The sequence below is a fragment of the Sinocyclocheilus grahami genome, unplaced genomic scaffold, assembly GCF_001515645.1.
Source record: "Sinocyclocheilus grahami isolate Dianchi unplaced genomic scaffold, SAMN03320097.WGS_v1.1 scaffold288.1, whole genome shotgun sequence".
Classification (NCBI taxonomy): domain Eukaryota; kingdom Metazoa; phylum Chordata; class Actinopteri; order Cypriniformes; family Cyprinidae; genus Sinocyclocheilus; species Sinocyclocheilus grahami.
The window spans coordinates 534,950-546,977 of record NW_015505467.1 but is presented as its reverse complement, the minus strand read 5'-3'; the positions used below and the strand labels follow the sequence as shown (position 1 = coordinate 546,977).

The window sequence follows — 12,028 nt, the reverse complement described above, 5'->3', positions numbered from 1 at the left end:
GTCAATTTATTTATGTATTCATTTCTTTACGCAGTTCAACCACTCTAAACTGTACGTAAGTTATTTATTATATTTATTCTCTTCTGGAAATAATTTCTAGGTTTACAGGTGCATCTGGATGTTTACTGTCTGACTTTTTATACATGATAAATGGAGACTGTTTGTAAGATTAGGCTTTTTTTCTCTCTCTCTCTCTCCAGAGGCAATGATTATACAGAACATAGCACTAGGTTAATTGTCCGTGACTCAAATAAAACCGTTTTGGCAGAACCGACCTGAAGAAAATGTTTATTCATTTTCATTCTGAGAGGTTTTGTGAAGTGGTTTCAGTGTCTGTAGCGATAGACAAATTGATGCCATTTGCACCTGTCAGAAAGACTTACAGCTGCTCCGAATGATGTCGCATTCCAACAAGAGCCCCATTCTCTGCTGCCAATTGGGCATATCTGTTGGTGTGCTGTGAAATGACAAACGTTACGTAATAGAGCTTAGGGACTTGACGGGAGGTTGGCGAAGTTCTGAAAATATACAACGGCACCATGAAGTGCAACATGAACTGCGTTTTATTAGCACACAATATACACATTATCAATCAGTTGACGATATACTTCAGCTGCTGCAGGATGTGTGATCAACATAAAGTACAAGATGCTAAACCAGGTTTACACAAGGGAATTTCTGAAGGAAATGTATCGGCAAATCAGACACAATCGCTTTCCACTGTTGGAGATATTTTGTATTGTTATAAGTGGTTGAAAAAATACTTCAGCACTGAGGAGTATCAGGTACAGAGACATAATTTTCACCAAACATAAAAATAATAATAATAAAAAAGATCAATAAATAAATCAATTATATACCATATAAATGTAATAGCTATGTGGAGGCTATGCTTTTTATTTAGCTTTTTGTTCTTTTTAAAGTCATTTAACTGTAGCTGGTATTATAACCCTTTACACATTTAAACTCTGAAGGTGTCAATACTGAAAATACAGTAATTTTTTTTTATATTTATCATCAATGTTACCGTTATTAGATAAACTCACCAACTATGTACACATGAGTTTGTGGCCATGCTAGTTGAACAACTAAGATTCTTACCCACAATATACAGTCAAAGCATAAAGCGGTCTGGACGTAAACATCTTGAGATGTGCTGAGAATAATAATTTCGCAACTATGCATGGTTTGCAACATTGCTATGAAAAACAAAGTACCTATTGGACAAGAAAGGCAATACATGACACACTCTGCCTTGATTTCGTAGGGGAGGGGATGGTGTAAATTGTACATAAATACAGATAAGTCTCTCTCTTGTTTTTCAGGGCATCATTATCAGTCAATCACGTTTCTAATCCCTTCTGCTCCTTTCGCCACTCTGTGCTTGTTCTACTCCTCCAGGTCTCCAGGCCCAAGCTTTTCGGTGCTTCCAGCTCAGTCTCTCTCTTCTTCCTCCTCAGATAGGACGAGATATGAGCTATATGAACAGCTGCTATAGTGTTCCATGATATCACAGTGGGGTCACGGGTCGGGGGCTATGTGAAGCAGCAGGAGGCACAGAGAAACACAGCGTGACCACATGAGTGTGAATAATACCGTTTGGATGCGTAGTGTGTTTTCATCAGGTTAGGTGTGTTTGGAGCATGGGTTAGCAGCTTTGTGGTCTTTGTTCCATCGAAAAGTCTCTCTCTCTCTCTCTCTCTCTTTTTTTTACTGGCTTGCTCGAAGAGAGGCGAGGTGGTCGCTGTGTTGGTTCTGAGCCCGGAAGCGCAGCCTCTGCTTGTTGGACTTCTTCTTCTGGTCTTTGGTCCGGTGGCCCTTCCCCGAACCGCCTATAACAAAACAGACAGAAAAAGCAAATTATTCCTTGAAACTGTTTGTCTCGACTGATTGGTAGCAGAAAACAAGCAAGAAACACTGTAAATAATCGGCACTGCAACCATTATGACGTCACACCCATTTCTAAAAGCCTTTTTAAATAATAATCAAGAAAATAAATGTTTTCAGTTGCAGAATATTCATGATTAGGAATTAGGTTAATCAAATTCCCATCCTCCGTATCATTAAGCAAGCACCAGCTTTTAAACTTATACTAAATTATACTTAGTAAGTATAAGTATAATTTAGTATAAGTTTAAAAAATGTACTTACATTAAAAACAATATTATTCAGTGCACAACAATAACGATGTAGTTGAACCGAATGTACGAAGACAACTCTTAAAATAACCACAGCATTAAAAACAACCTTGAATTAAGAGCGCGAGGTTTATCTGATAATCAGATGCATGAAAGCAGCGTTTGTTGCTATAGCAAACTGACATCGGGTGCGTTTTCTTTCAGCATCGGCATTCGCCGATGGAGAGGAAACGTTAAATACTATAGGATTTTATTTTATGAAAATGAGATAAAGAAGTTTTCGCACTAAAAGAGAAGTGATCTCGCGCTCATAGACATGCAAGGCTATATCTGCAGCTAAACTGTACAAAAAGCAGAATGAACTGAAACGTTAAGACAATAAACACAATAAATAAATACAATTTATGAATGATGCAGTGCCAATTGACATATAATTTTTTTTTTTATAAAGTAGCCTATTTTATTTATTTTTTTACCTTATTCTGTGCAGAAAATTTAAATGATTGTTTGTAGTATATAAAACAATCATAAAATTGCCATTAGGAAAAAAAATTGTCCAGCAGTGTATTTGATTTCTTATAGCAAATTCAAAGTAAGAGATAAAAAAATTATTCCTTGTAAAAAAAATAAAATAATAATACATACACATACATATAAATTTTTTTTCCTAATGGCAATTTTATGATTGTTTTATATACTACAAACAATCATTTAAATTTTCTGCACAGAATAAGGTAAAAAAATAAATAAAATAGGCTACTTTATAAAAAAAAAAATTATATGTCAATTGGCACTGCATCATTCATAAATTGTATTTATTTATTGTGTTTATTGTCTTAACGTTTCAGTTCATTCTGCTTTTTGTACAGTTTAGCTGCAGATATAGCCTTGCATGTCTATGAGCGCGAGATCACTTCTCTTTTAGTGCGAAAACTTCTTTATCTCATTTTCATAAAATAAAATCCTATAGTATTTAACGTTTCCTCTCCATCGGCGAATGCCGATGCTGAAAGAAAACGCACCCGATGTCAGTTTGCTATAGCAACAAACGCTGCTTTCATGCATCTGATTATCAGATAAACCTCGCGCTCTTAATTCAAGGTTGTTTTTAATGCTGTGGTTATTTTAAGAGTTGTCTTCGTACATTCGGTTCAACTACATCGTTATTGTTGTGCACTGAATAATATTGTTTTTAATGTAAGTACATTTTTTAAACTTATACTAAATTATACTTAGTAAGTATAAGTATAATTTAGTATAAGTTTAAAAAATGTACTTACATTAAAAACAATATTATTCAGTGCACAACAATAACGATGTAGTTGAACCGAATGTACGAAGACAACTCTTAAAATAACCACAGCATTAAAAACAACCTTGAATTAAGAGCGCGAGGTTTATCTGATAATCAGATGCATGAAAGCAGCGTTTGTTGCTATAGCAAACTGACATCGGGTGCGTTTTCTTTCAGCATCGGCATTCGCCGATGGAGAGGAAACGTTAAATACTATAGGATTTTATTTTATGAAAATGAGATAAAGAAGTTTTCGCACTAAAAGAGAAGTGATCTCGCGCTCATAGACATGCAAGGCTATATCTGCAGCTAAACTGTACAAAAAGCAGAATGAACTGAAACGTTAAGACAATAAACACAATAAATAAATACAATTTATGAATGATGCAGTGCCAATTGACATATAATTTTTTTTTTTATAAAGTAGCCTATTTTATTTATTTTTTTACCTTATTCTGTGCAGAAAATTTAAATGATTGTTTGTAGTATATAAAACAATCATAAAATTGCCATTAGGAAAAAAAATTGTCCAGCAGTGTATTTGATTTCTTATAGCAAATTCAAAGTAAGAGATAAAAAAATTATTCCTTGTAAAAAAAATAAAATAATAATACATACACATACATATACATAAAATTATTGTATTTGACATTTCTGTCACTTCTGAAATTATGTATAAGTATAAGTGGCCCCTGGTTTGTCAAAATGTTAGCTTATATAATACTTTTAAAACTCTTTTTTAAAATCTTGGCTTTCATACATTTCTACATATGCCATGTCATGCCATAGCATCATTCAACTAGCATCTAACAATAGACAAAAGTGTTTAGTTTTTTTCTGTAACTATAAAGGCTGCTGTGTAATTTGCCCCCTGACTAAGCATTTAAAGAATTTAGGTGAAGCATTTAAATAATCCTGTGAATCGAATCGTTAATCGAATCGAATTTAATTGTGAACCGAATCGAATTTAATCGTTGTGAATTTGCAAAAATCGTTCTTGAATCGAATCGAAAACCTATGAATCGTGAATCGAATCGATTCGCTGTCTACCCAAAGATACACAGCCCTATTATGCACATTAACATTGCAAAGTTTGGGGTTGGTAAGGTTTTTAAATGTTTTCTGAAGGAAGTCTCTTTATGGTCACCAAGCCTGCATTTATTTGATCAAAAATACAGTAAAATACAATAATATTGTGAAACATTATTACAATTTAAAGTAACTGTCTTCTATTTGAATATACTTTAAAATGTCATTTATACCTCTGATGGCAAAGCTGAATTTTTAGTTTCTTTAAAAAAAAAATCTTACTGACCCCAGACTTTTGAGGCTTACCCTGCGTCCCAGTGTGCATACTATCCACCCTATCTGCCCTAAATAGTATTGAAAATTACTACCATCACATAGAATTTAGGATGGATAGTATAGTATGCACATTGGGACGTGGGCTGAGGTAATTTTTTTTCTTTTTCATTAAAGCTGAAAATGAAAACAAGTACAATAACGTGTTATTTTACTCGATGAGAAAATATATTCTTCCCCTTAATCATTTCTTGGAGTTTCTTAAAGGGTTAAAACAGCAAGCGAGACCTTCAGCTGCCTGTGAATGATATTTTTTATGATTTAAACCCCAGCAGAACCCCAAACCAAATGAACCTTTCCTCGCCCCTTCTCCCCTTCTCACACTCCAGCTCAAAAAACAGTGGAGCAAAGTGCATAACACTCGTTCACTTCTCAGCCAGGCTTCTCAGACCAGAATTAATGCAAGCCAGGTGTCGCAGGCAAAGCATTCTGGGAAAGGCTGTGTGGCATATCGCACACAACGAAGGGTGGCTTGCTAAATTCAACAGTGGCAAATAAGATAACGAGGTGCGTATGATTTAGTGTGTGTGCGAGTTTGTGAACGTTCGAAGGAGAAAGTGTGACTGAGAGGCACAGAAAATTTGTCAGCAAGGGAAAAACGAGTCAGACTTGGATGCAGGGTGGTATCTGGATCCCGATCTGGCACACATTCTCCGCTAGCTGTGCTACAGTTCACGTACAGGCTGAAGAAAATAATCTTTCTATAGTTGTATTTCAAGGCCTGGGTCACAGTCTTATTATTGCACTTGTTCAGGCCATTTAGCACCACAAAATGAGGCAAGGCAGCATAATGTGTGGTGACTTTATCTCAAGTGGGCCTCTCTCTCAAACGTGGTCCCAGTGCTTGGCTCGCTCGCAGCTGCCCGATTGCCATTCCCAGCCCCACAATGTGAATTCTGAGAAAATGATTTTCTTAAGTGGAAACAACCCTGAGAAAATGCTCTCTTTTGGTGGCACGAGAGAGAAAAAAAATGTAACAATTTCACTTAATCTTCCACCAGCAATTTCCTGCAATTAATACAATCGTTCTATTTTAGGACTGATTTCTTGCGGTTTTGCAATTTGGCACAATGCAAAAATGTTGTCTTTACACAACGGCTCGTTATGCCTTCAAAACGCCTCGAAAAGCCCTCGGGGTCCATTTTACTCAGTTTTCATTGAACCGAATCTCCATGCACCTCACATAAAAACAACAGCAACAGCGAAGCCGTTGAACCTCTTCGATAAATGTCGCTTCCAATTGCTTCAAGTGAGCTATAATGGATTTACTCAGGCACAACATCCAAGTCCATAATGACCACAGGTAATTTTTTTCATTTTCCGTTTATTTTGATTCAAAACCGTGTGCTTTATAAACATAGTCTGCAATATGATAAATTTAGGGGCTCAGATTGATGGCAGTAAAGAGCAGAGGTCTACATTAAAAAGACCTGTGTTGAAGGCCAGAGCACATGTGTGCTTTCCTCCCAACCATTAGAACAATATCCTGTCTCATTAAGTTCTGTTTATAGTAGTGGAGAGCAGTGTGATTAACTAGGAGAGAACTAAACTTCAGGCTATTGCTGATCAAATCGTTCCAAAGACATCAGCCAAAAAGACATTAAAGGACAGGTTTTTCTAAAAGCCTATAGTTGGAAATATTTGTCAAGGGCATTACAAGTTACCAGATGGTACCTGTGTACCAGGTTTTGGTGGCTTTTTCTGGCTGGAAGTGTCTTGGTTTTTAAAAATGGAAGTCATTATCAATTTAGACGTCATTGTTATTCAACTAGCATTAAAGACAAAATGATGTCAAGTTATCATTACTCTCATTATAGTTCATAAGTGTAATTTACAGTAGTATGACAAAGTAATCTGATATATCGTGATAGTACTACAGTAAAATATGGTTGTCTAGCTTTTTTTTCTTTAAAATCATAGATGATAACATTTCAAATTTGACTGTTGGACCTGTCCCTAATTTTATTTCAGAAATCCGTCTCATGAAACAGGGTCGAGTAAAAGTTCCTATAAGTAACAGCTTTCATTTACACGCTCAAATCATCACTCATTTGTGAATTCTGAGAAAATGCTGATGGACATTTTATTACATTTCATAACTGACAGCTAGAGGGCAACCAAAACTAACTGAAAGCCTCATGCCTGTGCAGGTCAAAACAACGCCTGAAATGGAAAATCATATCAAGATGTCGGCAACTATTTAATGTGTCTCAACCTGAATTGATGTCAGGCATAAGATTGTTTGAATTAGGGCCGTGTTTGCAGTTTTGATCTAATATTTACAATTAATTGCCAAGTCTAATTAGCAAGGTTCACAGAGTGAGGTCAAGACAACGCTGCCTTTCGCTACAATCTTACACTTTGAATTACAGCGGAGAAACGTGAGGGGAAAAAATTATGTGTTTTTAGCATCTCTGATTGGGAAAGCTGAAAGCAACCATATGCCAGAATGGTTTTTATCTATAAACATTGGTTTATTTTTCTTTCTTTCTTACTTTTTTTTGTGGAATAAAAAAAAACGAATCTTTCCGACACTGATTGCTTTCCTTTTGTAGATAAAACAAGCATCTGCCAAAAGACACTCAGTTTTACATGACTTTCAGCATCAAACAAATAAACAAGTTAGTGTTAATCAAAAACAGTGTGCTTGTGTGTGCTCTAATGCTCCGATATCTGCACGGAAAATTGATTACTACTCCTTGGCAACAAAAGAGAGAGTTTTCCCCTGAGTGAATGAGTGTCAAGAAAGAAAAGCAAAGAAAAGAGAACACAGGTGTAAGTTGAAACACATTCTGTACTGTACGTCCGCGTGATTTCCTCACAACCTTCTTTCTTCTCCTGGTTTCTGCCACACGCATGGATATGATCTGCTGAAACACCTGGCAATGTGAAATGAAGCCCACGGTAAACCGCTTGGGTGGAAGTTCCACTCCCGGCCACAAATTCCTTCAGCACATGATTTGACATATTATTCTCTCCTTTCAATCTTCTACCTGGCTCTAACTGCACTGGATGCCATCAAAATAACCATCAGTATAACATATCAGTGTTATTATATAAATGTACAATATCATATAAATGTTAGTTTTTGATGATTTCATCAAGGTGAACATCTCTAATCATGTGCTTATGAAGCTAGCACCATAGGTTTGATTCCCAGGAAATACATGAATTGAAAAAAATACAGTATAAACCTTGAATGCAATGTAAGTCACTTTGGATCAAAAGTTCATGTGCAAATTAGTAAAGTAAATATTAATATTTTAAAAGATAATTTAAATGAATATAATGTAACATTATTTATTATTCTATACCAAATGCATATAAATCAATCAATAATCATATTTAAATATGTAAATATTCATTAAAATTGATCAATTAATATATTTACACTAAATGCACTTAAATAAATAATAATAATAAAACAAATAAATAAATATTGTGTAATATTCGAGTTTATTTGTATAGCGCTTTCCACAATACAAATCGTTGCAAAGCAGCTTTAAAGAAAATGTAAGTTTCTATTTTAAAGTTTCTACATTATATTTAGTAGTAGCTTATCAGTGATATTCATTTGTATATGCATGTACAAATGAATATTGATATTTAAATATACACATATTTATTATATTATATTGAAACAGTAAAAAAACATTGCTCTTATGTCTTAAGTTATTGTAAAAGGCTTCTACAATTAAAAAAATAAAAGTGCTTTCCAACCAAAACAGTGACAAAATGCATAAAAAGTCCACCCATTCTATCTAGTCCTGGCAGTGACCCGCTGTCAGAGAGGCCGTGACCAAATGAAAAGACGTCCATCCAGCCTTAAAATCCAACCCAAAGTGACTTCATCTGCATGACTCAAGTAGTTCAGGAATCGAAAGGCCTAATCTTATCAGCACAGCATGTGGTTTAAGGAAATCGATGCCTGACCTCAGGAAAGCATTACAAGCGAGCGGTAAATGGGCCTCTCTGTGAAGGCTCTTCTTCTGTTCAGAACATTCTCATCTTTCAAGGGATCAACAATTAATAATTGCCTTCTCTGCTGCTCCTTAATCTCATCCACTCCTCCCACCGCCCGCTCAAAACGGCAAGAGATAAAGAGAGAATGAGGAGGAAAGACGCAAAATGGAAAACAGGGTATGAGGACTCGAGATGATATAAAGCTGCAGTTTTGGTGGTTCATCATTTTCTCAAAGACACCAAACGCAAAGTCATTATTTGTGAGCAAAGGAGAGGACCGCTGGCGCCAGCAAGATTTGATTTCAGTGGCAGAAATTGGATTAGCAGCCATTAAGGGCCTCCTAACACATACATTTATAATGCTGTGAAGAGATGCGTAACTGCAGCCAGCTTCCCTTGACTTACAGCGTGGACAATGTGTCTGGAAGGAGATCCAGTGAACCTGGCAGAGCACAGAGGGGGAATTCACTAAACCGTTGAGTCAGTTTTACACACAGCATTTCAGTGCTAAACCCTGTATATTCATCACCGCTGCAATCCAGTTTTACTGGTCTAATAGCAGCTAGTTTCTATATAAATTAAGGTAATTATAGATCATGCCTTCTTGTTCAAAGGTGAGAACTAATTTCTTGGTGTAATTAATGTTGTAATTTTCTGAATTTTCAGAGGGAGATGAGAAATTTCAAAAAAGCAAATAAAGAAACATATAAAATAAATTATAGAAAGATTAATTGATTTGAGACCCTACACTTTTTTTATTGTGGAATATTAATTCCTTTTTGCACTATATTGTAATATCTCAAATAAAATTGCCAATTTTTTTTATTTGCTTTAATTTGTCATTTATTATTTTCCAACAGGCATGTACTTAAATCACATATACATTCATAAATTAATAAATTCATACAAATTCAACAAATAATAAATGCATATAAACATAACAAATAATCATTTGAATAATAATTTAAATATAAAATAATATGGTGATAACACCAACTTCTAAATCATTACATTATCATGAAGAATAATACAAGTAAAATACAATTACAGTATTTTAATTATAATTTGTCATACTTAAAAATACTGCCATCTAGAATGATCAATTCAGTAAGTGACTTTTTATTAGCAGCTCATTGTGTAGCTAAACACTTAGAACTACTTTAAATTATGATTAGCATGTAGCTTAAGTTACAGAATTAAAGCAGTTTCCCCAACACTGCCCTGAGAAGACGATCATTTATAGGTAGAAGTCCATCTTGCTAACCAGCTGACAAGAAGCTTCTCTGCACAGTGTCACTTAGCCTAACAAGGTTACTCTGGATCATACCTCTCTCCCCTCCTCTCTCGCTCCCTCTGAAGCTCTGCTTACTATCAGGAGGAATGATTTAAAACACATGCATTCCGAACTCAAAGCTGAAGTTGAGATTAGGTAGGTCATTACTGTCTTAATTCTGAGCAACTGTAGAATTGAAGAGAGATTCAGGAGCAGGTGAGTGCCTCATGTCGGTTCTTTGAAGATGTCCGTAAAGATCATGATTTGTATCACAAAAACACACAATGACTGGTGCAGTGATTAATCTGGTGGTTACTATTGGACTGTCTTCAGGTCATGGGCCAGAGCTGAACTAGAAAAGACTGAACACATGATTTTTACTGTAATGCAAATAATGCATTCAGAGTTTTCAAGCTCAGATCGGGTTATTATTTAAGACTGATGAATTTTAAAATGTATTTTTTATTTACTGTAAATGATCGACTCAACTGGCCCTTCGAAAATATCCCACCCCCCATCGCGGAGCAAAGAGGAAACTGACAATGCACCGACAGACAAGACACAGCAGCTTAATTTTGGTATGAAATAAAGTCTTAGCTGTCAAATTTTGTCATTTTAAAATGAATTCAAATTATAAATACCGTTTAGTGTCTCTTTAATGTGTCGTGACAGATCGCTGTAGTGCCTCAGTTTAAGCGGCATTTGAAATGATCATTAGAGGTCGACCGATATGGGTTTTTCACTGGCCGATGCCAATATTTAGAAATCAGGGCAGCCGCTGGCCGATATATGATGCCGATTTTTTTGACCGATATGTTTTGCCGATTTTCTTTTTTTTTTCACCCCATAAAAGTGAGTTTGAGTAAATGATTATTGCAGGGTACAAGATAGTAATAGTAGTAGTAGCCTAATTCAGAGTAATTATACATGGCTCAAAACTTAAGCACCTTCTCAAAACAGTTCTGAAGCAGGCTTTTTGTTTATGTTTGCTGACAGACACCAGTGTTTCCCACAGACTTGCAAATGCAAATTAATTCTATGCCAGCAGGAGATATAGCGGTTTCCCGCTAATGGCTGTAATCTAATAAGCACTGTGACTGCGCTCACGACGTAATTATACATGGCTCAAAACTTAAGCACCTTCTCAAAACAGTTCTGAAGCAGGCTTTTTGTTTATGTTTGCTGACAGACACCAGTGTTTCCCACAGACTTGCAAATGCAAATTAATTCTATGCCAGCAGGAGATATAGCGGTTTCCCGCTAATGGCTGTAATCTAATAAGCACTGTGACTGCGCTCACGACACAAACGCTACTTTATCAGGCATTACAGGAAAGACGAAATGAAAATGACACCGAAGCTTTTCTGAAGATAGTCGGTTCATTTCAAAGATACATTCATATAAAAACACCCGCGCTGCATATTAATTTTGAAATGTGTAGTGATCAGTTTATTCAGTGAAGTAATATCTCAATGTATGGGAAACACTGGACACTGCTATAAGTCAAATGGCCAAGTGATAACAAAAATAAAAGAGTTCAAACATATTACACAGCCTGCTGCTCATAACTGCTTAAGAGTGCACTGGCCACGAGCGATGACATCGTGGATGCTATTGTCGGACCCACACACACATTTCATGAGGAAAGTTAACGTGCACGTTATAATAATCAGCCCAGAAGTTTCGTCTGAACTGAATGTGTTTCTACTTTCATATGCAAATGACTTGTTGCACTTATGAATATGATAACTTTCTGGCATCAATTCTAGTAGGGTAAAACGTAATTACGCTTTCGAAACGGTCTGTTTTGCCCTGCCATCATTAGCTGAAACTGTGCGTGAACAAGAAGCGGCTGCAGAGTGTGAGTTGCTCCATCTCTCACGCAGCCAGAGAGAGATTCTCCTCTCCGGCGTTCCGCAACAACGCTTAGCTGCCCGCAGATGCGCCTGCCTATAAATCGGCCTAATTTGCAGCACAATCGGCCGATGCCGATTAATT

The 12,028-nt window shown here is 36.0% G+C and overlaps 1 protein-coding gene across 1 annotated transcript in view; it reads right to left on the bottom strand.

The window, feature by feature from the left end:
* Positions 1-1,264: 1,264 nt before the first annotated feature.
* LOC107600624 (R-spondin-2-like) overlaps positions 1,265-12,028 on the bottom strand; it is a 62,103-nt gene continuing 51,339 nt past the window's right edge. Inside the window, exon 5 of the mRNA XM_016292561.1 lies at positions 1,265-1,832. Within this exon, the coding sequence (XP_016148047.1) occupies positions 1,711-1,832 (122 nt within the window). The 3' untranslated portion in view covers positions 1,265-1,710. The remainder of the gene's footprint in view (positions 1,833-12,028) is intronic.